The sequence below is a fragment of the Scaptodrosophila lebanonensis genome, unplaced genomic scaffold (assembly GCF_003285725.1).
Source record: "Scaptodrosophila lebanonensis strain 11010-0011.00,11010-0021.00 unplaced genomic scaffold, SlebRS2 tig00000001-arrow-pilon, whole genome shotgun sequence".
NCBI classification, from domain to species: Eukaryota; Metazoa; Arthropoda; class Insecta; order Diptera; family Drosophilidae; genus Scaptodrosophila; species Scaptodrosophila lebanonensis.
In genome coordinates, this window is record NW_022060529.1 from 3,256,012 (window position 1) to 3,282,171 (window position 26,160).

General features: G+C 43.4%; 6 protein-coding genes across 11 annotated transcripts in view; 4 read left to right on the top strand and 2 right to left on the bottom strand.

Moving 5' to 3' along the window:
* Positions 1–6,223, top strand: part of LOC115628148 (low-density lipoprotein receptor-related protein 6) — a 41,932-nt gene extending 35,709 nt beyond the window's left edge. The window contains exons 3-7 of the mRNA XM_030524123.1: positions 101–3,081; positions 3,585–3,742; positions 3,802–4,071; positions 4,130–4,754; positions 4,814–6,223. Coding sequence (XP_030379983.1) covers positions 101–3,081; positions 3,585–3,742; positions 3,802–4,071; positions 4,130–4,754; positions 4,814–5,614 — 4,835 coding nt within the window. The 3' untranslated portion in view covers positions 5,615–6,223. The remainder of the gene's footprint in view (positions 1–100; positions 3,082–3,584; positions 3,743–3,801; positions 4,072–4,129; positions 4,755–4,813) is intronic.
* Positions 6,224–6,990: 767 nt separating this feature from the next.
* Positions 6,991–8,935, top strand: LOC115621111 (probable cysteine--tRNA ligase, mitochondrial). The gene is made up of 2 exons (XM_030514656.1): positions 6,991–7,094; positions 7,150–8,935. Exons 1-2 carry the CDS (start codon positions 7,060–7,062, stop codon positions 8,834–8,836), a joined length of 1,722 nt encoding a protein of 573 aa, XP_030370516.1. The 5' UTR covers positions 6,991–7,059; the 3' UTR covers positions 8,837–8,935.
* Positions 8,848–10,844, bottom strand: LOC115621120 (transmembrane protein 39A). The gene is made up of 4 exons (XM_030514668.1): positions 10,492–10,844; positions 10,195–10,436; positions 9,426–10,002; positions 8,848–9,163 (listed from the first exon to the last, which is right to left on the bottom strand). Exons 1-4 carry the CDS (start codon positions 10,768–10,770, stop codon positions 8,933–8,935), a joined length of 1,329 nt encoding a protein of 442 aa, XP_030370528.1. The 5' UTR covers positions 10,771–10,844; the 3' UTR covers positions 8,848–8,932.
* Positions 10,845–11,002: 158 nt separating this feature from the next.
* LOC115634814 (cytochrome c oxidase assembly factor 5) lies at positions 11,003–11,429 on the top strand. The gene is made up of 2 exons (XM_030532731.1): positions 11,003–11,253; positions 11,306–11,429. The coding sequence occupies exons 1-2, from the start codon at positions 11,053–11,055 to the stop codon at positions 11,345–11,347; spliced, it is 243 nt and encodes an 80-aa protein (XP_030388591.1). The 5' UTR covers positions 11,003–11,052; the 3' UTR covers positions 11,348–11,429.
* Positions 11,367–15,384, bottom strand: LOC115634811 (ATP-dependent RNA helicase DHX8). Its single transcript, XM_030532723.1, has 2 exons — positions 12,040–15,384; positions 11,367–11,983 (listed from the first exon to the last, which is right to left on the bottom strand). The coding sequence occupies exons 1-2, from the start codon at positions 15,278–15,280 to the stop codon at positions 11,436–11,438; spliced, it is 3,789 nt and encodes a 1,262-aa protein (XP_030388583.1). The 5' UTR covers positions 15,281–15,384; the 3' UTR covers positions 11,367–11,435.
* Positions 15,385–15,453: 69 nt separating this feature from the next.
* LOC115634813 (KAT8 regulatory NSL complex subunit 3) lies at positions 15,454–21,242 on the top strand. Of its 6 annotated transcripts, none has more exons than XM_030532727.1 (8): positions 15,454–15,689; positions 16,788–17,104; positions 17,166–17,692; positions 17,760–18,205; positions 18,274–18,490; positions 18,647–18,718; positions 19,497–20,222; positions 20,281–21,242. In XM_030532727.1, the coding sequence occupies exons 1-8, from the start codon at positions 15,555–15,557 to the stop codon at positions 21,039–21,041; spliced, it is 3,201 nt and encodes a 1,066-aa protein (XP_030388587.1). In that variant the 5' UTR covers positions 15,454–15,554; the 3' UTR covers positions 21,042–21,242. The 6 variants fall into 6 exon arrangements, with proteins under 6 accessions (XP_030388587.1, XP_030388590.1, XP_030388589.1 ...); XM_030532730.1 differs by having other exon boundaries at positions 19,512–20,222; XM_030532724.1 differs by lacking the exon at positions 15,454–15,689 and adding an exon at positions 15,949–16,635.
* The last annotated feature ends 4,918 nt before the right edge of the window (positions 21,243–26,160 follow it).

Consider the following 26,160-nt stretch of genomic DNA (forward strand, 5'->3'; position numbering starts at 1 on the left):
AAACTTTCCATCAAACGCTTTCAAAAATATTTCTACTCTTAGGTATTAATATTACATGGGAAAGTTATTAATAAAATGAACTTTTTGACTCTAATTACAGTGCACACTCCCGCCTCATCTTCGCTGATATCGACGTCTTCCAATACATTCATCAACACGCCGGCGACGCTACTCTACACGACACGTCATGACATTCAGGTGGCGAACATTACAAAACCCACGGGTGGACCACAAATTGATGTCATTGTGAAGGATTTGGCCGAGGCAATGGCCATTGATTTCTACTATGCCAAGAATTTGGTCTGTTGGACCGATTGCGGTCGTGAGATAATCGAGTGTGCGCAAACCAACATCACGCTGCCGTTGGCCAAGGCGCCCAAACAAACTGTGATATCGACGGGCTTGGACAAACCAGAGGGCCTGGCCATTGATTGGTATACGGACAAGATCTATTGGACTGATGGGGAGAAGAATCGTATTGAAGTTGCCACACTCAACGGCAAATACCAGAAAGTGCTCTTCTGGACAGATTTGGATCAACCTCGAGCCATAGCCGTTGTGCCGGCAAAGCGACTCCTCATTTGGACGGATTGGGGTGAATATCCGAAAATCGAACGCGCGAGTATGGATGGAGATCCCCTCACACGCATGACCCTGGTCAAGGACAATGTGTACTGGCCCAACGGCCTTGCCGTGGATCTGAAAAGTGAGCTAATCTATTGGACAGATGGAAAACACCGATTCATCGACGTGATGAAGCTTGACGGCAGCAATCGAAGAACCATTGTCAACAATCTGAAGTATCCGTTTAGCGTAACTTATTTCGACAATCGCCTATATTGGACAGATTGGTCGCGAGGTTCGCTAAATGCCTTAGACTTGAACTCTCGCGAACTGAAGGAGCTAATTGATACTCCAAAAGCCCCCAACTCAGTGCGTGCCTGGGATGCAGCGCTCCAGCCCTACGAGGACAATCCCTGTGCTCATAACAATGGGAACTGCTCGCATTTGTGTCTGCTGGCCGCCAATTCTCAGGGCTTTAGCTGTGCTTGTCCCACTGGTGTAAAGCTCATCTCACCCACCACCTGTGCGAATGGGTCCCAGGAGATGCTCTTCATAGTGCAACGCACACAGATTAGCAAAATCTCCCTCGACTCACCAGATTATACAATATTTCCACTGTCCTTGGGGAAAGTGAAATATGCAATTGCTATTGACTATGATCCCGTAGAGGAGCATATCTATTGGTCCGATGTGGAGGCCTATACCATAAGACGTGCCCATGCCGATGGTACTGGTGTAACCGATTTCGTGACTTCAGAGGTGCGTCATCCGGATGGGTTGGCCTTAGATTGGCTCGCACGTAATTTATATTGGACAGATACGGTAACGGACCGCATTGAGGTGTGCCGGTTGGACGGTTCGGCACGCAAGGTGCTCATTTATGAGCATTTGGAAGAGCCAAGAGCAATAGCGGTTGCACCATCTCTCGGCTGGATGTTTTGGAGTGATTGGAACGAGCGCAAGCCGAAGGTGGAGCGTGCCTCACTCGATGGATCGGAGCGTGTGGTTCTTGTGTCGGAGAATTTGGGTTGGCCCAATGGCATAGCCCTGGACATTGAGGCTAAAACGATTTACTGGTGCGATGGCAAGACAGACAAACTAGAAATGGCCAATATGGATGGCTCGGATCGACGCGTCGTAATCAGCGATAATCTGAAGCACCTATTTGGGCTCAGCATACTTGATGATTATCTCTACTGGACAGATTGGCAGCGTCGCTCCATTGACCGAGCCCACAAAATAACTGGAAATAATCGGATTGTGGTGGTGGACCAGTATCCAGATCTCATGGGCCTGAAGGTAACCCGATTGCGTGAGGTGCGTGGCCACAATGCCTGCGCTGTTCGCAACGGTGGCTGCTCACACCTGTGCCTAAATCGTCCCCGCGACTATGTCTGCCGGTGTGCTATCGACTTCGAGTTAGCCAATGACAAACGGACCTGTGTTGTGCCAGCTGCCTTCCTGCTCTTCTCACGGCAGGAGCACATTGGACGCATTTCCATTGAGTACAATGAGGGAAACCACAATGACGAGCGCATTCCATTCAAAGATGTGCGCGATGCGCATGCCCTGGATGTGGTGGTGGCGGAACGACGTATATATTGGACAGATCAGAAATCAAAATGCATCTATCGTGCTTTCCTCAACGGCTCTTATGTGCAGCGTATTATAGACTCCGGCCTAATAGGTCCCGATGGAATCGCCGTAGACTGGATGGGTCATAATATATACTGGACCGATGCAGAGGCGCGACGCATAGAGGTAGCACGTCTGGATGGTAGCAGTCGCCGAGTGCTGCTGTGGAAGGGTGTAGAAGAGCCGCGCTCACTAGTGCTGGAGCCCAAGCGGGGTTACATGTACTGGACGGAATCACCGTCGGATTCCATACGCCGGGCAGCAATGGATGGCTCCGAACTGCAAACTATCATAGCGGGCGCTAATCATGCGACAGTATTGACCCTCGATCAGGACACACGAAGACTGTACTGGGCCACCCAATCCCGGCCGGCGAAAATCGAAAGCGCCGACTGGGACGGCAAGAAGCGACAAGTGTTGGTGAGCAGTGATATTGATGAGCCGTACGCAGTGTCCTTGTATCAGGATTACGTCTACTGGAGCGACTGGAATACTGGAGATATTGAACGGGTGCACAAAATAACTGGACAGAACCGTAGTCTGGTACATTCCGGCATGACATACATCACATCGTTACTTATTTTCAACGACAAGCGACAGACGGGTGTGAATCCTTGCAAGACAAACAATGGTGGCTGCTCGCATTTGTGCCTCTCGCTTCCCAATCGGCGTGGTATGACTTGCGCCTGTCCCACACACTATACGCTCTCAAAGGATGGGTTCTCGTGCATACCACCACGCAACTACATCATCTTTAGTCAAAGAAATAGCTTTGGGCGCCTGCTACCGAACACCACGGACTGTCCCAACATTCCGCTGCCAGTGTCGGGCAAAAATATACGCGCAGTCGACTATGATCCCATCACTCATCATATCTACTGGGTAGGTTACACAATCAACGGACATCTACTTGTATATTCATTTTAATCATAATGTGGACCCGCATGGTGTTATGTTAAATTAAAGAATTTCCCAAGTCGGATCTCGCCATTAAAATAAACATTTTCCAAGCGTAAAAGGCAAACTGGAAAATGTTCCCATTACGATCAGAAGCGGTCTCTTTTTCACAAATCTCTTTCAAGAACCCTAGAAAGCAATAATATATTGTGATGAACGTTCGTAATACTCCATTTCCTGATCTCCACTTTTAACCTTTCCACCTTGAATATAATTTAAAATGATCCAAGTCCACAGAATAATGCGGACTTTTACGACGAAGTTCGACCATTTTAAGCAATTTTTGGATGGATGGCCAAACACTTCAAAATGTCAAAATTTATCAAGAAACCATTTGGGACAGGACTATGTTTTTATTGCCCTTACCTCTTCAAAATGAAAAGACTAAACTATTTAGTGACATAAATATTCATACTTGGTTTTTGCAGATTGAAGGTCGTAGCCACAGTATTAAACGCTCCCTGGCCAATGGCACCAAGGTCAGTTTATTGGTGAATAGCGGGCAGCCTTTCGACATTGCTATTGATATCATTGGACGTTTGCTCTTCTGGACATGCTCCTATTCAAACAGCATCAACGTTACCAGGTAATATGGGTGAGGTGGCCAATTTTAAATAAAATTTTAACACTTCTTAATTATTGTAGCTTTCTTGGTGAAACCATTGGCGTTATTGATAAGGGCGATTCGGAGAAACCGCGCAACATAGCCGTGCATGCCATGAAGCGTCTGCTTTTCTGGTCCGATGTGGGCAGCCATCAGGCCATCATTCGTGCACGCGTCGATGGTAACGAGCGTGTAGAACTGGCCTACAAGCTAGAAGGCGTCACAGCTCTGGCACTGGATCAGCAATCGGATATGATTTACTATGCGCATGGCAAGCGCATCGATGCCATGGATATCAACGGCAAGAACAAGTGAGTGGAATAGTGGAATAGTTTTGCGAATATTTAAAAAACTTTCTTCATTTTCCAGGAAAACGCTTGTCTCCATGCACATTTCGCAGGTGATAAACATTGCAGCATTGGGTGGCTTTGTATATTGGCTGGACGATAAGACAGGCGTAGAACGGATTACAGTGACTGGAGAGCGTCGTACGGCGGAGTTGCAGCGTCTGCCGCAGATAACCGATATCCGAGCTGTGTGGACGCCGGATGCCAAGCTGCTGCGCAATCATACGTGCCTGCACAGCCGGACCAAGTGCTCTCACATATGCATAGCTTCGGGCGAGGGCATGGCACGCACCCGTGATATTTGCTCTTGTCCCAAGCATCTTATGCTGCTGGAGGACAAGGAGAATTGTGGTGCCTTGCCCGCTTGTGGACCGGATCATTTCACGTGCGCCGCTTCCGTGACGGGCAACAGTAACATGAACAAGGACTGTATACCCGCTTCCTGGCGATGCGATGGCCAAAACGATTGTCCCGACAAATCAGATGAGGTGGGCTGTCCCACATGTCGCGCCGATCAGTTTAGCTGCCAGTCTGGTGAATGCATCGACAAGTCGCTGGTCTGCGATGGCACCACAAACTGTGCAAATGGACATGACGAAGCCGATTGCTGCAAGCGACCCGGCGAGTTTCAGTGCCCCATCAATAAGGTGAGTCCAAACTTAATCCAATCAGCGTTTATCAGTAATAAAAACCAATCTATGGATAGATCTGCATATCGGCTGCCCTACTGTGCGATGATTGGGATAATTGCGCTGATGGTGCTGACGAATCACCGGATATTTGCATGCAGCGTCGCATGGCGCCCGCCTCAGATAAGCGGGCCTTTATGATTTTAATTGGCGCCACCATGATTACCATATTCTCAATTGTTTACCTGCTGCAGTTTTGTCGCACACGCATTGGTAAAAGTCGCACCGAACCCAAGGATGACCAGGCCTCAGATCCGTTGTCACCCTCTACGCTGAGCAAATCGCAGCGCGTCTCTAAAATTGCATCCGTGGCGGATGCGGTGCGCATGTCGACGCTTAACTCGCGCAATAGTATGAACTCCTACGATAGAAATCACATCACCGGTGCCTCCAGCTCCACAACAAATGGCAGCAGCATGGTAGCGTATCCCATCAACCCGCCTCCGTCGCCAGCAACGCGCTCCCGGCGTCCATATCGTCACTATAAGATCATCAATCAGCCGCCACCGCCCACTCCCTGCTCCACGGACATTTGCGACGAGTCGGACTCCAATTATACCAGCAAGTCGAATAGCAATAATAGCAACGGTGGTGCAACAAAGCTATCCTCATCTTCGGCTGCAGTTTGCCTGCAATATGGTTACGATAGCGAACCTTATCCGCCGCCCCCCACACCGCGATCGCATTACCACAGTGATGTGCGCATTGTGCCCGAATCCTCGTGTCCGCCATCGCCATCGTCACGCTCCTCTACCTACTTCTCTCCGCTGCCACCGCCACCGTCGCCCGTGCAGTCGCCTAGTCGCGGCTTTACGTAACATTTCGAGTTTTACATGTAAGAGCCAAAGTGGGGAAGAGCCGGAAACTAAATCGCATTTTTAAGTTAGTCCTTACATATCATTGTTGCTTCCAAGGGCCGCTATATTTAATCTAGAACTACTTCAATTTTACTACCACTACTACTCGTAATACTTGTACTATTGTAAATATATCTGTGTGTTTATTGGTCATTTAAGGCTTTAACTATTTGTAACGTGAGATTTTGTTTGGTTCCAGATCCTAGCATCCGATCCATTCGTCCCCCAAGTGTGTAAATAATTTAGTTTATAAAGTTTTACATGTATTACGATCTCGCTAAGTATTTGCCAGCATTTTCTTTATTTGCCAGACGAAATCTATCGAAAAACATAAGTAAATTATTCATAATACGCAATAATAGACTGCAATTCAAAAGCAAACGTATAAATATAAGCCTTTTAATTAAATCATATTCCATGCATATCTATTTAAAATCTATACAACGCAATTTAATATTCCGTGTGCCAAATTTTGCAAACTTCCCGAAAACGGTTTTATTTAAGATTAAATAAATATTGACAGCATACTATACATATTTAATTTAACAATCTTAGAGTCATAAATGTAAATAGTCAGTGTGTAATGCATAATACATTTTTTTACATAGGCATCATTAACAATTACAATCAATTTCTAATTGTAATTTAAAAGACAGTTGTTTTAAATTGTTATAAACACCAAAAAGTGCCTCAGTAAAGTGTGTATATGATTTGTTTATTTTTCCTATGTACGTTTTTTAGATAAATAAATAGTTATACATACACGTAGTTTTGCAATAATAAAGCATATTTATAGTTAATTTTAGTAAACCTAATTGTAACTAAATAAACAATTTACAAACAAAATAAATGAATATTTTCAAAGGAACAACATGCAGCCAATTGAAGAGCAATTATTGCACTCCTCCATTTCTATAAGCAAACAAAATTCAAATTTCATATTTATGGCTACACATATGTACATACAAGTATATGTATGTATATACATACTTATGTGCATAAATGGCGATACATAAAATATTTAACGACGTGAAAGGTTATCTTTGTCCGCGCCTAGGCCATTTGTCCTTCGTCGAGTCTCATAAAAAATTGTATTCCTTAATTGTCATAGGCCGCGACCATATATTTTTATTTTTATATTTTATATTTATTCCTTCACTCCTCTGGAACAGGATATAAAACGGAAATTCCAACACTTAAATGGGTTTTTGCAATGAAGTCTAATTGAATGCATCGGTGATTTCCCCTATATTTAAAAAAACCCGTAGCTAGTGCTGAAAATTTCGTAAAGTTGGCGTGTAACAAAAGCTGGCTGCTACGCACTTATCACAGCTGATTTGACAACTCAAAACAAACTGCAGATAAGATGAACATGAATTCAATGTTTTCTGTATTTTTGGAATAAAATGTATTTATTTAACGTACACATTATGATGACTACGTAAGTAATTTATGCAAATGCATACAAATATAGTGATTGTATACTCTATTTCCAGCAATCGCATTCTTAAAAAATGCCGGCAAGTTGTTTTTCACAGTCGCTGGAGCAGCACAGTTCCTGGCTTGGGCTCTTTTAGCTCTGGAGAAGCCTCCTCTAGATACAGTTGGCGCAAGCCAATTGGTGAATACACAGGTATTACAATTTATAACCACAGCTTACGAAGCAAAGTGCCTCTAGTGTTTAGGAATCCACATTTTGCCACCTGGTACACGTGTGGACCCACAGTTTATGATTCGGCACATTTGGGTCATGCCAGCACTTATGTTAAGGTTGACATTTTACAGCGCATAATGCGCGACTACTTTAAAATAAATCTAGTCACGGCCATGAATATAACCGATGTCGATGATAAGATTATCAAGCGCAGCCGTGAGACCGGTCGAGATTGGAAGCAATTGACTAGCGCCTATGATGCAGAGTTTAAGGAGGACATGCGACGCTTAAACGTGCAACCGCCAGATTTTCGCACTAATGTGACAAATAATATACCTGCCATAGTGCTTTTCATACTCGATCTCCTAAACAATAAGATGGCTTATGTCACGGAAGATCACTCGGTCTACTTCGATGTCACCAAGTATCCATACTATGGTAAGCTGGAAAAGATAAACATGAGTGTGAACGAACAGCAACAACTTCTGGAAAGCAATAAGAGTAATGCTGCCGACTTTGCACTTTGGAAGGCGAAAAAGGACGCGGATGAGCCCAGTTGGCCTGCACCTTGGGGTGGCGAAGGGCGGCCAGGCTGGCACATTGAATGTAGCGCAATTGCTGGCCTTTTCTTTGGCCAACACCTCGACTTCCATGCCGGCGGTCTGGACTTACGTTTCCCACATCACGAAAATGAGGAGGCTCAGTGCTGTGCACGATTTAACACCGACCAGTGGGTAAACTATTGGTTACACACAGGCCAATTACATGTGCAAGGACAGGATGTGAAAATGTCGAAGTCCCTTGGGAACACCATTTCTGTATCTCAGCTGCTGGAGAAATACACCGCCGATGAGTTCCGCATGGCTTGCCTGCTGTCCAAATATCGCAGTCCAATGACATTTAGTGATCAACTAATGATAACCGCTCGCCAAACGCTGCAGAAATTCCGGGATTTTCATGCCGACTTGAACGCATATACGCGATTCCTAAAGCCTCTCAAGTTGCTGGACGAGGTTGCATTGAAGGCTCAACTGAAGTTCACGGTCACCGAATTTGATACCAGTCTGCGCGATGATTTCGATACGGCACGCGCCATTAATGTGCTCATAGATCAAATGTCCAGCATAAGTCGCTGCATTAATGAGCAACAAGCAGATGCCCAGCAGGATGCAGCCCACTGTCTGGATTTGTTGTTGGGTGCTAAGAATTTTATTTGCAATGCTATGCAAACTTTTGGTATTAAGCAACTGGATACTACCGAAGCAGCCCTAGAGCACGATCAACAACTCAACACGACTCTTGGGATGGATGTAAATGCTCTGCTGGGCGATGTGGTAGCCATGCGTGGCAAGCTGCGTGAAGAGGGTGTAGGCGCCAAGAATGTGCAATTGTTGCGCGTTTGCGATGACTTAAGGCATCTTCTACAGAAACATGGAATCGAGCTGCGTGATCACAAGCAAGGTACCTCATGGGTATTTAAAAACGTCAGCGATAGAACAAGCACCACCTCAAATGCGGGCATCCCTTAAAATATCAGATATTGCTTTTTACTTATGTTTTATATTGTTATATGTTGCTGTACGCTTAAAGAATCTAACCAAATTATAATTGTCTGTAGTCTAAATCTATATTCGATCGCTAGTCGCACACTCCGCCTTGTAAAGATGCTTTGTAATGAGATAATCGCGCACAAGCTTGAAGAAGGCGCCTAGACTAGTGAAGGCTACAAAACTGATTGAGAGCACAAAGTGCCATTCAATCTTTGCTGAGCTTAGCGAGGCAATCTCCACCAGCAAAACGGCAGCCTGCAGGGTGGCAAGCGTAGAGTATATGATAGTGGGATTGTGGAAGAGCTTCTGCAAAAAAAAAAAAACCAGCATTAGCATAAAGATAAAAGAAATGCTATGATCAAGCAAATAAATAATGTGCATAAGCATGGCATGTTATTTCAAATACAGCGATAACAGTATTTTAAATTTTACAAATTAGTGTTCAATTAGTTCGACTGTTTGGCTGCAATAATTTAATTTAGAAACCGATTAAAACTGTTGTTTTGCGGAATTTTGAAAACATATTTAATTTTGAATAATTTCGGTTTTTATGAACAGTACAACTTACATAGAAACGCACGTGACTGCTATTACCGGGCGTAGCGACGGTAACCAGACCCTGACTGCGATAAATTCCGCCATTATGCTTCACCACCGTATTTGCTCCATAGACGGCATATTTAGACCAAGTCAAAGCATTGGCCGCAGTAATCAACTGCGCTGCACCCTCTACACGTGTAGGTGGATCGCGATCTAAACGCTGCCAGTGTCCCAAGTGCAGGGTTGCCCGATGCAAAGTATCACTATATTTAGCAGGATATAGGAATACCGCACACAAGCTGAAGGCGCAGAGACAAACGGCCACACAATGTTGTGCTGCTCGCAGTACATTGTAGTGCACGCTTAAAGCCAAAAAGCATGGCACCAGGCCACTATAATATCCATTCAACATGGATGTAAAAATAAGTTGCTTAAAGCGTTTGTTAAAGTCATGGCGTAGCGTTTCGATTTCATCCCGAATTTGAGCCGCATTTGTAGTACAACAGTGGACGGGCATATCATTGATATAAACTCCTTGCAGCTCAAATTTGGTGCGGAGAAATGGCTCCAGTTCAAAACCAAATATAAGCAAATAGACCAGCACACTGCAAGTAGAACGGATTCAAAATTAAATCAAAGCTAACCTTTTATTGCTTAGAAAGAGCATTATTGAGAGATAATGGAGTTTGTTGGAAATATTGAATAAGAAAGTTTTTGTAAGTTATAATTACGAATGTACAGCGTTTCGGGATAATAAAATGAGTGTTGAGGTAAGCAAAATATTTTTGGCTACTCACGGATAGCTGAGATAGAAGAGCAATAAATAGGTGTGTTGCTGATATAGCCGAAGCACACAGAAACAGAGGGCCAATTGAACTAGACCGCCAAAGGCGTACTTAATGCAAAGGCGCCACATTCGCTTTTGACGCTCAGCACATTTCCATTTGGCCAGCGCTTGCAGCAGGACACAATAGAGTAAGCGACGCGTATTTACAAGTAAAATAAGATATCTTAGATAGGGATCAATCAGTTGCATGTTCTGAAAAAGGCCTTTATTATGGTATATTATAGTTTGGTCACCGGGTATTACTTACCACCATGTGCCGCGTATAGGATTGTGGTAACCACCAGTTTGTGCGATAAATGTTAATGAATTGTATAATGGCTGCGCCCATCGTAAAGGCGCACATTATTAGCTCGCTTACCCACTCTGAAGTGGTTGCATATTGATCTGGAAAAGGAATATGTTTTGGCATGCTGGGCGGCGAGTTGACGTTGTTCGCCGCCCCTGCTGTAATTTTGGAACTGCGCATATAGGTTTCCTGGGCGTCACTGCTGGAACTGCTGCCATCACTGCGCTCATCATAGACCATCGTGTATGTATAAATCACAAATGTTTGGGTGGATCATTTAAATTAATAAACAATATCTTTGTGCGGCTGCCTTAAGCAAAACAAGTTGGAGCAGTGTTGCATAAAGCTTGTACTTGCCGGCCATGCAACTCACAGCTGTTGCACAATTTCATAACGATAACAGCACTTTAAATGGTGTTGCAAAATACGTTTTAGTGATGCTTTCAAATGCCAGCTGTTCTGTCCCTTGATTTTGTAACCAATTTTGTGGGATTGTGATAAGTAATTTAAATAGCTTCAAAAATGATGCGTTATGAAGGCAACGAAAAACTGGCCGATGAAACAGCATGTGCAGGTGTTCGCGCCGATCTGAAAATGTGCCTATTGGAGAGTGATTGTTGCCGCTTGGACAAGAAGACACCGCGCCAGTGCCTGCAGGAAAATAATGTTCCCCCAGAGTGCCAAGTACTTCGCAACACCTTTTATGAATGCAAACGTTCCCTGGTAAATGTATGGAATCAAAAGTAGTCTTCTTGAACTAATTTCTTCCCCACAGCTGGACAATCGACAACGTTTTCGCGGGCATAAAGGCTATTAAGCACAAAATACCGGATATATAACTTTTAACTTACTTTTAATAACCTAGTGATTAAAATACAAAATGCAAAAACTAAGTAAAATATGATCTAATTTCTGCGTCTTCTCACACGCGATATACGCCAAGCGTTTGGTTCCTCGTATTTATTATACAACGGCTCCAGACGTTGATTCTTCTTGAATTTGCTCAGCTTGGTGGGGTCGGAGAACCGGAAAAATGATGGAGCGAATTCAACCAGCCACTTGGGATCGATTGTAGTCACCTCGCGCATATACTCCTTGGTTGTTTGCACCAGTTCGTGATAGACGACCCATTCAGGCTGGCGATTGAATAGCGCGCTCGATGGATGAATGTAAACCACTTGCGAGTCGACCAATGTGCGATAACCCTCCTGAGGATCTTTTTTGGCAGCATTGCGAAAGAATCCTGAGCAGATGGCCTTCTGAATGCGCACCGAATTCTTGCCAGCAGATACCACGTCCAATTTATGGCGATCCATAATTCCAAGAAGCTGCTTCCGCACATCCTGCGACCGTTTGAGCGTGCGTATTTGCACAAAATTTTCATAGCACCAGGCATTGGAGAACTTGTTGTTCTTCCAGCTGTTGTAGACGGCCAGCAACGTTAAATGATCACCTGAAAGGTATAAATATTTAGAAAATGAATAAGGATCATTAACGACAAATATTTACCTTCTGCCTGATTGAACTTTGCCTTTTTCTGATCAGCCAGCGCCTGCTTATCCTTCGGCCTGTAGAACACATTCTGTACACTGAGCATAGATACTATGGTCAGTATCTCATCGGAGCATTGCAGCGCCACGGACATGATCAGCATCTTCGAGAGATTTGGCTCCAGAGGGAATTCTGCCATACGTCGACCCAGTCGCGTTAACAGACCCTCATCATCAAGAGCGGACAGAGAGTGCAATTGCTCAAGTGCCATGACCAATGATTCCACAGGTGGTGCATCCATGAAATCGAAATGGAGCAAATCATTAATGCCCATGGTTTTTAGTTGTAACACCGTTGTGGCCAAGTTTGTGCGTTGGATCTCAGGAACAGGCGTTGGAAGCATTTCATCACGATAAGCTCGCTCCGTATAGAGGCGATAGCACTTGCCTGGCCCTGTCCGACCGGCTCGTCCTGCACGCTGTTTGGCCGCCGCTTGAGAGATGGGTGTGACCACCAGCGAGTCCATGCCTGTTTTAGAGTTGTACACTTTCTGCTTAACAAATCCCGGATCCACCACATAGAAAATACCATCAATAGTAAGCGAGGTTTCAGCAATATTTGTGGCTATCACCACTTTGCGACTGCCTGCAGGAGCAGGGTCAAAAATTCTGGTCTGCATTTCCGATGGCAGCGCCGAGTAGACGGGCAATATAATTAGCTCGGGCACATCCGGCCCTAAACTCTTCATACGCTCGTATAAAATTTCACAGGCGGTGTCAATCTCCTCCTGACCGGTAAGGAAGAGAAGAATATCGCCAGGCGGTTCACGCAAATGAATTTGCATAACCGTAATGAGCGAGGCATCCAAATAATCCGTCTCTGGCTCCTTCGTGTACAGCACCTCGACGGGAAATGTGCGGCCGGGTATTGTGAAAATTGGGGCCTCAAAGAAATACTGTGAGAACTTCACTGCATCTAAGGTTGCAGAGGTGACAATCAATTTTAATTCCGGTCGCTTCTGGACTGCCGTTTTTAGTAACCCAAATAGGACATCAGTGTGTATGGTGCGTTCATGTGCTTCGTCCAACATAATCACCGAATACGTCTTTAGGTCCGACTCCATGAGGCATTCACGCAACAACATACCATCAGTCATGTATTTGATGACCGTCTCTGGGCTGGTGCAATCCTCGAAACGTATCGTATATCCCACTTCCTGACCCAAACGGCAGCCATATTCATCAGCGACTCGTTTGGCCACCGACATGGCAGCCACACGACGTGGTTGTGTACATCCAATCTTGCCACGTGCTGTGAGGCCACACTCCCCTAAATACTGAGTGATTTGCGTCGTCTTTCCGGAACCTGTCTCTCCAATGACAATGAGTATTTGATTATCTGTTACTGCCTTGATAAGATCATCACGCAGCTTGTAGATGGGAAGGGATTGGCGTTGCTCGACGAGAGTTAAATCCGTTTTTTTGCCAAAAGATGATTTCTTGCCACCAATGACGTGCTTCTTCCATTCGGGCACTTCTTGTGGAGCTGCGCCCATGCCTCGCATATTGGCCGCCAGATGGCGGGCGGAATCATCTTCGGGTAGTGGATCTATCCAGTTCTTGTTGAGACTTGTGGGCATCGCTTCCATTTCCTGTTCGCGTTGCAACATCTTCTGCTCACGTCGCTCCTTTGACAAAGCCGACTGCATCATGGCCGCCTGTGCAAGCGAACCGTCAGGATTCTTAACTATACGCACAGGAGAGAGATCGTGTAGGGCGCGACCATGCCCGGCCAAAAATGGTGGCTCCTCCTCCACAATTTCAATCTCAATATCGGCTTCGTCATCCTCATCCTTGGGCAGAAGGCCAGTCTCCTCATCAAAATCGGGCATTTCACTGCGATCTAGGACTCCAGAGCTAATCATTTGCTTGATCTCCCAGCGTTCAGGACTGGAAATGCGCGTAACGCGCTTTCGTGACTCATGCTCATCGCCATCAATGTTATTGCCTTGCAAATTAAGAAACGAGGTACTGCTGTTGAAAGGTCCATCAGGGTTGCGATCTTTTAACGAGATATCGTCGTCGGGCACGTGTGACAAAGGATTTAAGTCGCGACCACTTTCCTGATCAACCTCTTTCATAGATAGTGAGACCTTCTGACCAGTGATGGACATCACCTTTACTTTAACCGTTTGATTGCGACTTACTACTTCTGTGACGTCAGTGACACGACCCTCGGCCCGCAACTGGGATATGTGCACCAATCCTTCCCACCGTTTGCGTAAACCGAAGAGCTGCACAAAGCAGCCAAATGGAACAATATTGGCTACTTTTCCGGAATAGATTTTACCCGCATCAGGATCATCTGCCATTACAGCGGAAGGCGGTGGCATCTTTTCGTGTCGTCGATTACTGCCCCGATCGTTGGAGTGACTACGAGAGCGACGGCTACCATGTCGCCGGCTGCTGCTTCGTTCTGCAGATCTTGAGCGGCTTCGTCGGCGACGTTCCTGTCGGTCTCGTGAAGATGAGCGCCGCCTTCGCCGATCCTCTCGTGAAGTGGATCGCCGCCTTCGGCGAACCTCCCGTGAAGAGGACCGCTGTCTTCGCCGATCCTCACGTGAAGGGGAGCGTTGTCTTCGCCGATCTTCTCGCGATCTAGAGCGTCGGCTGCGATCCCTTGACCGTCGTCGATCGCGCTCTCTTTCTTTTTGGCGTTCTCTGGAGCTGGAGCGATTTTTTCGTCGGCTGTCCTTTTCGTCTTTCACCGGCTTCTTGTCACCAGGCGCCATGGCCTCTAACTCTAACATGGCCGCATCCACATCGCTTATATCAGACTTTTTAATATTCGATTTACATTTGGATTCGCTGTCATCCTTAACAGCATCTTCACCGTCACTTTCCGCGTTCTGGCTAAATTTATCGTTTGGCAAAGCGAGGCCAGGAAACATTTTCATTAGTTGCGATTTTTTGTCATTTTTTAGGTCGCCACTGGTGCATGCGTCCTTGATATTATCGGCACCTACGCGGCTCGGCCGCATTAAATTGATTATGCGTTGCAAGTTCTGCACCAAAGAATCTGGGAACTCTGCTCCATTTTCCAACAGAGCCTTCCGAAATGCATCATATGTACGGTGTTTGTTTTCCAAATCTATAATAAATTCGGCCAAATCCTTGTCGTTGATGCCCAAATGGTTGTCCAGCTCTGTGCAGATCTTTGATACCAGCGATAGGTACTCGAGCTTCTGCAATTCCTCCATTGTAAAAATGTAAAATTACAAAGTTTATTTCATTGACCAACGTTTTCGCCAGAACGCAACGCGCACGTCCAAGACACTGCCAGCTGTTTTGCAGTGTTGAAAAAGGGAACAATTGTTCAGTGTGGCAACTCTTTGACTTATCATCTGCTTTGACGTACATCTTACAATAGTTCGGTTGCGTTCTCTTCCATTTGTTAATGTTTTTTTTTGACAAATCGGTGCGCCTTTATTTAATATTTCATCTTATTGAAAAAATATAAATGTACGTTGTAAAATGTCGTCGTTTTTTGACTGCTTCAGTAATTTTGTACATAGTACTCGACGGGAAGGAGACGAACTTTCACGTTCAGCGGCGAATACTTCACGGGCAGAAGAAATGAAGCCCGTAACGCCCACACCAAGCGAATCTGTAAGTACACGCTATCAATCTTACAAATGTATGTTTAAATATGAATTGGCGGGCTCAGAGGAGAAACGCGTTCTAGTTGAATTGCGAAATAAGTTTATTTTTATTTTGGACCTGCGACAAGCGCAGTTTGTTATCGATAGGATAATGTGCGGGGTGCCATAAGCGCCGATAATTCTTGGATGGGCACAGTAAACTGGCAACGCTAAAACTCGCACGCCATACTTATAAACGGCGAAGAAAAACCAATTGCAAATAATAACCATTTGAAAGCAATAAAACACGGTGGAAACATTCACGAAATATAGAAAACTTTTTTATAGTTTACGTAGTGTTATTATCTTCACAAAGCCTGCCCTATAAAACCAAAGGCCAGAGTATTTAGCATACGGTTAAAAACTACGGCGTAGAAGAAGAAGAAACTAGCAGGGAGTACATACATATTTACATACACACTGCACACAAAAAATTGCAATACAAAATGTTGCCTGCCAAATCGTCGCAGAATAAAAGCGGTGCAACTGTACGATGTGTTGGTACTGCTGAGAAACGGCCAAAGTCCTCTTCAATAATTACATACAGTCCCAGTAAATTTTTGGTGCAAGGCAGCAGCGTTAGTGTCGGCAGCGGTTCTTACACAAAAAAACCAACAACACCCACACATCACAACACCAACACACACTCAATACAGAATAGACAAATTACAAAATCAGCAATAGTCAACACAAATAAATTATCGACGGCAAAGGCGAGCACAACAACTTCATCGTATTATGTGGTCAAAGCGGGATCATTGGGCTCCGCAGCCACAGTGTCGGCGGCGACTGCAGCTACGGTACCAACCTCGCCCTCGTCATCGCCGACTTCCAAAATGCAGCTGCATGCTAAACCTTCAGCGTCTGCAGTAGGGGCTTCCGCTACCCCAACAACAACTTCTCCAACAGAAAGTGTAATGATTTAAATATAAGGAAATTTAGGCTTAATGCACGCGCACTAACCATACTTGCATGAGCTCTTTGGCACTTGTTTACTCATCACATCGCATATTACCCTAATGTGTAGGTTTGTAATAAAAAAATATATATTTTCTATCTTTTTTAGTCAAGCACCATTTCTGTTCCCGGCGACACTTTTATTAGCGATAAAATGGAACATAGTTACTTGCGCGATTCAGCTCGGACGGATATAAACAACAGTGGTTTGGCGCCTGCTCGCACCATTTTAGTGCGTCATCCGCCGCAGTGTCCTTCGTGTCACACATATCCTATGCAAGAAGAATCCCATGAGGCGCAACAGGCACATGTGCCGCCCTATGATGAAATTGCTGCTAAGGAGATGATGAACGAGTGCGCCCATATTGCTAAATATGTGAAAAACAATAATTCTGAAGAACAAGATTGGGAGGCGCGTATTAATCAGTAAGTAAAATGAGATATATATTGTATCTGTCTAACCCTGTACTTTTCAATATCTGCACAGAATCGGTTGGACTGCCGTGCAAAAGTCACTCTTTGAAAAGGTTGCTCGAATTCTGGATCAGGATCAATTGGCACGCCTTGCTAATGAGAAACGTCAACACGAGGCCATTCATCGTCGTGTCACGGTGGATAAGTCCAGTTCTCGTATGCGCCGCGCTCTCGCTAGCATTGCATGGGAGCCACGTACCACACAGTGGTTGCACGCGCTGCTCATGGAGAATCTGCCTCCAACATATATGGCCTCATATTTGGACATCATGCAAACCTTGAAGACCAAGTTGCCCACGCTTACTGATAAAATGCTCTTTAGCCGACCACTCAACAATAGCCAAGAGCTGTTGGCACCGGTAATGAAAAAGAAATGGGATCCAGTTATAATGCCCAAGTCGCGTCATCTGCCACACAATGCCATTATGGTAGTGTTGCCCAGTATGCCCACCACCACCCAAGTGCCGGAGCGCATGCAAAGGTGGTATAAGGCTTTGGCTAATATAACACAGGTCGTGCAAATTACACTTCCCAACTCGAGTAAGTTATTGCACAGATTTAGTCGCTTACATTTTAAAACCCCCCCGTTTACCTTATTAATCTTCAGATGATCGCATTGGACGCCAGAATTTGGATCAAGTGGCAGAGACAATAGTATCGCTAACGCGCGTGCGTATTCACGAGCTGCGCACGGAGAATCCGAATCGGGGCATCATTCTGATCGGTTTCAATGCTGGCGCAGCTCTGGCCCTTCAGGTGGCCATGTCAGAGAGTGTGGCGTGTGTAATCTGCATGGGGTTTGCCTATAATACCCTTCGTGGCCCACGAGGTGCACCTGATGATCGTTTGCTGGATATAAAGGCACCCATTCTGTTTATAATCGGTCAAAATTCGGCTCGCAGTAGCCAAGAGGAAATGGAAATGCTACGCGAGCGTATGCAGTCGGAATCTACCTTGGTTGTCGTGGGAAGTGCTGACGATGCTTTGCGAGTACCAAAAAGCAAGCGGCGCATTGAAGGCGTTACGCAAGCTATGGTGGATGCCATGGTAGTGGTGAGTTAGCGCAAAAATTCGATGTGTACTTGCTGGCATATTATTTCTAAATGCGTTTCATTCTTTAGGATGAACTATTCGACTTTGTGAACAAAACTCTCAGCAATCCACCAGGTCCTCGAATGCCCATCTCATTAATGACTCCAGCGGCCGCATATTATAAACAGAAAACTGTTCAAGCGGATGGAAATGCCAACAAAACGTTGGGTCAGTCCCGCAAAAGAAAGAACGATGGTACCCTCGAAGATATCAACACGTCAGCCAAAATCAAGCATGTTCCACACAGTAAGTCGAAACTTAGCCATTGTGATTGCCGATTATTCTTTACTAACAACTCATGTCATATACTCATCGCACATGCTCTAATCCTTCCTTTGCATGCCTTGTATACAACTTTTTAATTTTGCATTAATCTTAACTTACCTCCCGCATGTAATATAGAATCACGTGCACCCAGAGTTTCCAAGCCAAAGGCACCCCGACTCATTGATCCATTTGCGGTTAAAAGAAAGGGTAAATCCAATAAAAGCATGCTTTCTATTGTATCAATTGGAAAAGGAACGTGACAATTATTACAGCAATTAACCAATAATTCACATACCGTTAATTGAAAATGCTTATATGAAAACTTAAAAAACCAAAAAAAAAACAGGCCTTAAAGGTATTTTTTTCAAATTTGACTTTTCTTCAAAATTAATAACAACCATTTAACCATTAAGAACAGGGTTACCATCGCGAAAAATATTTCAAATGTGTTGTTAATTGTTACAGAGAAGAAAAAGAAGAATCATAATGAAAAGTCCCTTCTGAAAAATTAACTTTTTGGTGTATTGTAGTTAGACCTCAATATATTTGTACTATTGAAATGTAATCAAATTATTATTATTTGTCTACTATTTATGTATGTAGTTTAAAAAAAAAATAATTTTTGAAAGGAATCTTCTTCCAATTTGGGCATAGTATAGTATTTATTTATTGCACACAAGTTTGTGTGTATATATGTAATATGTTTTGAGATATTTTAAATGTTCTGCAATTTGCACTCTAACCTGCTTTTTATTAAGTTAATCATTCTATTTACAATACTTTTTTTGTGATTCTTATTTATAATTTAAAGTGTTGTTTGAATAGACTTCCTTATTTCTTCACATTTTTTTTATGTATATAGGCGCACTACAAGTACGCTTGTTCGCTTTCACTAATTCTCACTCAGTCTTGTCACGAGCTCTTCTCTGGTTATCATAAAAATTCATTTTCAATCATTTATGTGCCCCTTTTCAACGACTAACAGTCTTTCCCTCCACAGTTGGGCGGCCACGCACCCGGCCTTTGCCCAACATTGTGCCAGGTGGCAAGGGCGGAATTACAGCGACAGGCAAACAAGCACATTCCAATGAGGATCTTAACATGTCGATGGAGTCCATACTGGATGAAAACTTGGACTATGAAGACGTAACAATGGGCGACGCCGCGAAAGGCAACGTTTCGATGTCTAAGCCCATACCCAGCAACACAGTCGGAGTCGCCCCCTCGTCTGCTAGCACGACAACCCCAAAGAATACAGTGCCACTAGCGGCAGGCACCAAAATTAAGATGATATCATCTAACCAGTTTGTGCAGCTAAAGTCTATGCCAACGCAGAACAAGCTTATCAACTATACCATCAATAAGGGATCTGCCGTCACCACAGGAAATAGCATTGGAAGTATTGTCAAGACCTTGCCATCATCCGCCAGTGGGCAACAGATTTTTACACTGAAAACACCCATAGGCCAGACAACTCACTTTGTTACTGCGGCCTCACCGGCGGCTCAACAAAAATACACGGTGGTTAAGAACCCCAATGGCACCACCACATTGCAACTGACCAAGAATGTGCCAGCAACGACGGCAGTTGCCAACGCAGTATCCAGCGGAATGGACTTGTCTAACATCATTGATATGCCCATTGTTTTTGCTGACAATGATGGTAACATAGCCGAGCAACAGGAACAACAGCCCCCAGTGACCAAGAGTGGTAAGTTGCAAGCCTGTTCTTGCGCTATTCGCAATATTAATATAACATTTTCTTCCAGCTTCCACCAACAATGTGGGCCAACTCATAATTAGCCAGAAGATCATCAAGGAGGGTAATCAACCAACGTCAACTGGCACATTGACCAAGACAGCGCCCACTAGTATTGTAAGCACCGCCAAAGGCAGCACCATAATGCTGAATAAAGGTCTGCAGCAGCTTTTCAGTGGCAACACCACCAGTGGCGGTGGCAACAAAGTCGTCTATCTCAATCGTAGTTCGATCAAGCCTATGGGTGGCGTAGTTACGGCACGACTGCCTAGTGGCGCTACAAGTGCAGGCACATTACAGCCATACACGAAGATTTTGTTGAGCAGCCCCAAAGGGAGTACCGCAGTTGGAGCCACCGGCACTCCACCAGGCACACTGCGGCACACAGGCAGCGTCAGTCTGGGCAACAAGAGTTATCCGCAATTTCAAGTAATCAACAGTGTAACTGGAACTCCGTCGATCTCTGGGGATGGCAAGCAACAAATTCGAAATATATATTTCAAATCGGCCACGGGACTGAAGCAGGTGCCCGTGCAAATGCTGGCCAATCGAACAGCGGGCACCACTGTGACCACTGCTAGTGTCGGCGGCTCAGGCGGCACCTTGCGCCGCGTAGTGAATATTGGAGCGGTTACAACAAAAGCAGTTACGGGAGGCACTCAAGTACAAACACAACCGGAGAGCCAGCCAAAGGTCATCAAGCTGCAGGCAACGACGACGACAACGGCTACGGTGACACCCACGACAACAACAAAGAGCACGGAGGCATAAAAAATTGGCCACAAATTAGATTTGTGGTTAACTTTCTCACAAGCACACTCAGTTTTATTAGATATAAGTCAATTTATAAGCGTAGCCCGAAACTGTTTTAACCGTTTGTATGTGCGTACATTCATGTAATATACGAGGTCAGTGCGATCTGTTTCAAGCCTAACAATAATATAAATATTAAAAAAAAAAACAGTTTGTTCTTTAATTGTTAACATAGTTTTCTGTCATAGTCCCAGCGATGCTTAAACCCCTCCAAGAAGAATTCGCCGTCCTGCTCCCCAAAATGGTTGTTTACAAGTGTAGTACACAAGAGAACAAAGAAAACTAAGGGCGAATCGCTGTATGTGGCTGGCTATTTACCAAAATCAACACATTTATTATACATATATTTTGTTACTGGAAATGAAAATCTTGCTTAAGCTAACTAGCTTGTTAAGCAACTGCGTGAATATAATAACTATGGCCATTTAATTGTATAGTTTGTAAATCCATTTTGCACTCCCTTTTTGCCCAATTGGTTGGTTAACGTGATGTATTTAAAAGATATAGCTGTACACATATGCATTCTTATGCATATTCGAATAAGAAATTGTGGAAATAAAGAAAAGTCCTGCAAAAAATACGCAACTGGACACAGACTAATATAATAATATTTTCCCAGCTTTAAAACGTTGCTGATAAGAATCGTTTATATTACGAAGTCGTAGGTCGCGAGCAGTTTGTGGGCGTGAGTGATACATAAAATCTCTACAAATAGTATGAAGTATTTATATACATACATATATGTGAATATAAACAGACGCCTAAAAGTGCGCTACGCAGAAGACGCCACTTGCCAACTGCTCGAAAGTGCGTGTGTGCGTGCGTGTGTGCGTATATATGTACATATGTATATGTATGTCATACGTGTGGGATGAGTGATAGGGTCCTTGTTGGAGGCGATATCCTAGCATGCAGCACACGTAGCTCTCATCAACATCAACAAGCACATCAACGACAGCAGGAACAGCAGGCACAGCAGGACCAGCTGCATTGGCAATCAGGAGCTAGGGGCTGGCTGCGTAAGGACGAAGTTGATGTCGAGAGCCCCGCTTTTACAAACTTGGCAAGCAATAAAAAGGCCACGGACAGGCTCATTAACAAACGAGGCAGCACCAAAATGTTTGTGCAAGGAAGGCAAAGCACAGCAAAGCTGCTACTTTTATTTCATTTTTGTTGTTGTTGTTGTTGTTGCTATTGCTGTTGGTTTTTGTTTCTGTCTAGTTACGTATTTGCGCAAACATGGACAAATTCCTTAACTTGACAACGTTTTGGATTACAGCTTTAAAATGTAAAGCACAGGAAGCAGCAGCGGCAACGCTTCGGTCGACGTGAGAAAATCGCCGCGTCAAAATGTCGTCGGAATTCCATGAAGAATTAGTCGGTGGAACGGCTGGATTAGATAATATTCTCAAATTCGTTGAAGCACCTTTTATAAGACCAGACACGACTCCGTTAAAGCAACTACCTGAAGGCTTAACTTAGCTTAAACTTAAATGTCAATCAGAAATTGTTGATAAAAATCTGACTAAGCAGATTCGGCGAATTCGTTTTACCTTTTAATTCATATTTTTACTGTATTTATAAAAAAAACTCGATTATAAAAAAAAAAAAAAAACAGTATTGTTTTGGAAGGCAGTTTGAAAAAGTAATGCTCCATGTAGTTTTATATTGCATTTGGTCTGCAAAGAATGTGTTTTGAGCCACGTAAAACGGTTTCTTATAAGTTAGAAAACAAAATCAAAATGCTGTACAATATATTTTTGAAGAAATAGTTAAGTCTCAGCATTTAATCTTTGCCTTAATTTGTTTTTTTTGGCGCAGTTTATTTTGAGAAATCGTGTTTCTATTGAAGTTAATGATACTTTTTGAGATTGAAGCTATTTCTAAACTCTGATGTTTTTGTAGGCTTTTTAGACTGCTTATCTGTAATATTCAATAGATTTTTGTAAATTTAAATTATAATAATAATCAATTTGTATACAACGCAAATTTCAAACACAAATGGAATTCACACGTGCAACAAGTGACATGTTTGTGAATAGAAAACAAGTTTTGGCAATGATTTTTATTTAATTGAATGTAATTTAATTTATCCATTTATTTATGTGTGCAAAAGAGATCCGAATCATTGATTGTCATGCATTCGAGAATTGTTGCTGTCTTTATCGCTTGAGTTTCTATTGCTATATCTCGACTGTGATAATGGGTAGATATGCACTGGTTTTTGTGTGTAACTCCAACTTGCTCTGCTAAAGTTATATAAGTCGGATTCACACGCTTAGCGCGACATACCCGTATTGTAGTGCGCTTGAAGCTGCTGGCTGGCGTTTGCCGATTTGCTGAGCCCGGCATTTTTCGATCGCTTCGCCCTGTCTCGGTTCTGAAGACTTCGAGGCACGACTTATGCAACCAAGGCGAAGGCGAAGGCGAGTCGGGCACAAGCTTGTTCCATTTTCCGATCTACAATTTCAATATGCACAGTAACGGCAGCAACAACAACAACATCTCCGAGTGTATGTTTTGTTTTGTGGGGATCAGCAATTTTGTACTGAAGCTTGTTGTGTCTGTATTGTTGGATATATTGTAAGCGTATGCTTATATTTAATTACATTTATGTATCGTTTCAAGTCATGCATACATACTTGTATGTATATACTACGAGTATGTAGGTAGACACATGTACGATTTGGCGCGACAGCGCGACATTTTTGTCGCTGCTGTTGCTTTGCATAGACAGAGCCTCACTTTTGAACTTCAGTTGCGCGCCAAAGCCGATTGTGTGAGGAAGGAGAGTGGTGATCTGATCAGTTCTAATAAACATTTCTAAGTGACAAGTGCTATAAGACACAAAGCCCATAAAGGATACTATAATATTTATGTGATTGTAAGATATCCAGCTTTAAAAAGCGTGTGCTGGCGCCTAATTAATTGAACAACATTTTCAAAGGAGTCTTTTAAATTAAACAAACATGCAACTTACCCAACTAGTGTGTGTGTTTGGATAATGTGCAAGCAACTCCTTAAGTGGGTCACCGATTTATTCCCAAATGCAAATCGAATTTGATTTTTCCTCTAATATTATTTTGCTGCTGTTTTGGCAATGCGCATTTGATTTGCCACCTGCGGTTTTTCTTTGCCGTTAAATTGCGGCAATTTGTCGGCCAGCAATTGCAGTTACAATTTTGTTTTTCATTTTGGGCCTGGTCAGCAGCTCTAGCTGACATGGTTGTCTCGATGATCAAGTTATGGTCGTGTGTCTTTTTTAACTCATTTTCAAACATCATTCAGTCTGAGTGACTTAATTTATAAGTCATATTTTTTTTACAAAAGAGAGACATTTAACTTTTTTAAGACCGACTGTAGCTGAATAAAGCAGTTAGATACGGCAACTAAGAATATACATAATACGTTATAAAAGACAATTCTAGAACTATGCACATCTTTATAAATTAACAACTTTTTTCAAAGTTGACATTTTCATGCTTCTAGCTGCCCATTAGAATTGTAATGTCAAGTAAAGTTTGAAAAACAAATGAAAGAAATGAAAAACTCAGTTCCATTTCTGAGCGCATTTGTATTTCTTGTTCTCGTGATCGTTTTCATAAAAATATACATTAGAATATTCTTTAATAGGATGAATAATATTGACGGAACATAGGCTTTGTCTTTTACAGATGAATAGTAAAGGGACATTATATTTTAAAATAACTTCGAATTATTTGTGCACTTGTATATCATTTTAATAAAATAAAGTGAAGTTATTGTATTTTTAATACAACATTGCCTTTAATTACGTCTGCAGAGCCGGATACCAGATTAATAATAATATTTTACCTACGCTATTTCTGAATTTAATCAATTTAATTGTGAAGATCACTTTGGAAAGTTTGCAACCAGAGCAAAAATATAATATATACAAATTTTGAAACACGTGATATATATTGATTTTCCACATATTAATGAATACTCTTATTAATACTTCTTTTATTGTCATGATTAACTTGAAATGAAAAGTATTTTCTGCAATCTTTAAGCTCTAATCAACAAGTAGCTGTCGTTCTAAACAGTAACTTTGTATCTAGTTGCCTTTCCACCCTTTACATATATTTAGTTTTGAGCATTGCAAGAAGATGTATCTGAGCTTAAGAATAACTAGAATTCGTTCTTGTATGCGTAGCTACGAAAAACATTAGGGTGCGTCCATTTTGACCATTTTCCAGTACGTATTCATGATGGCATACTCTGTGAATGCGGACAATTTCTGGGTCTGCTGCATCACAGCACCATCCCAATCCCCCGTCCCCATCACTGCCCCCGCTGCAGCCGGGCCCATTGCAAATACTCAATCATGACTATATAATCAGTGTGCGGCTCATCACTTGCCGGAGTGTGAATGCCTGGGCTGTGGTTGTGGGTGTGGGTGTGGGTGCGAATGGAAAAGGAGGGCAGTCAGCACATCTACTATTTGCGCTTGAAAAATATTGAAAGTGTCGCGTACACATACACACACACACACACACACACAAAGTGCCAGAATGAAGGCGAAAATGCAACGTTTGTGGAAAATGTAAGTGGGATTTGCCACTTTCCTCGCCTTACGTTTTTCTCTGCACATTTTCACATCATTTGCATGTTATTAGAGGACGGTCTGTGCATGTGCTTGTGTTCGTGTGGCAGGTCCCTGAGCTTGCATTGGTTACTTGCCACATTTGTAAAACAAACTATCAGAGGCAACGAAGCGTTCTGCCTGGCGCACAAAAGTATGCAAACCTCAAATATCGCGCTTCATCATCCGCCAACCATCCTTCTCATCCTTTTCACCCAATCACTCGACCACTTCTTGGCAGCTTTGCACTTAAATACCCGCTTATTAGTATTTGTGCAAAGGATTTGCGCAAACGTTTTGCTTTATCTTTCTCCAAAAGGAACGCGATTTCGCTTTTCTTTTCTATGAATAAGAAAATCTTAGCATAAGTCGCAGACGAGAAAGTGACGCGAAGTGAAAGAGATTTTTAATGCTGGCGTTTGCCCAAGCCACGGTAATCAGAGGAACTGAAAAAGTTAAAGTTTTAATTAG

Excerpts from the sequence above, each read along its gene's own strand:
- LOC115634811 (XM_030532723.1), bottom strand. The coding sequence starts at position 15,280 with ATGGAGGAATTGCAGAAGCTCGAGTACCTATCGCTGGTATCAAAGATC. Across the intron at positions 11,984-12,039 it reads AAAGTTCAATCAGGCAGAAG|GTGATCATTTAACGTTGCTG; the intron begins GTAAATATTTGT and ends TATACCTTTCAG.
- LOC115621111 (XM_030514656.1), top strand. The coding sequence starts at position 7,060 with ATGTATTTATTTAACGTACACATTATGATGACTAC. Across the intron at positions 7,095-7,149 it reads GTACACATTATGATGACTAC|CAATCGCATTCTTAAAAAAT; the intron begins GTAAGTAATTTA and ends CTCTATTTCCAG.
- LOC115634813 (XM_030532724.1), top strand. The coding sequence starts at position 16,168 with ATGTTGCCTGCCAAATCGTCGCAGAATAAAAGCGGTGCAACTGTACGA. Across the intron at positions 18,206-18,273 it reads TGGTGGATGCCATGGTAGTG|GATGAACTATTCGACTTTGT; the intron begins GTGAGTTAGCGC and ends TTCATTCTTTAG. Across the intron at positions 20,223-20,280 it reads GCCCCCAGTGACCAAGAGTG|CTTCCACCAACAATGTGGGC; the intron begins GTAAGTTGCAAG and ends ATTTTCTTCCAG.
- LOC115621120 (XM_030514668.1), bottom strand. The coding sequence starts at position 10,770 with ATGGTCTATGATGAGCGCAGTGATGGCAGCAGTTCCAGCAGTGACGCC. Across the intron at positions 10,437-10,491 it reads CCTATACGCGGCACATGGTG|AACATGCAACTGATTGATCC; the intron begins GTAAGTAATACC and ends GGCCTTTTTCAG. Across the intron at positions 10,003-10,194 it reads CTCTTCTATCTCAGCTATCC|TGTGCTGGTCTATTTGCTTA; the intron begins GTGAGTAGCCAA and ends TTCTACTTGCAG.
- LOC115634814 (XM_030532731.1), top strand. The coding sequence starts at position 11,053 with ATGATGCGTTATGAAGGCAACGAAAAACTGGCCGATGAAACAGCATGT. Across the intron at positions 11,254-11,305 it reads ATGAATGCAAACGTTCCCTG|CTGGACAATCGACAACGTTT; the intron begins GTAAATGTATGG and ends TCTTCCCCACAG.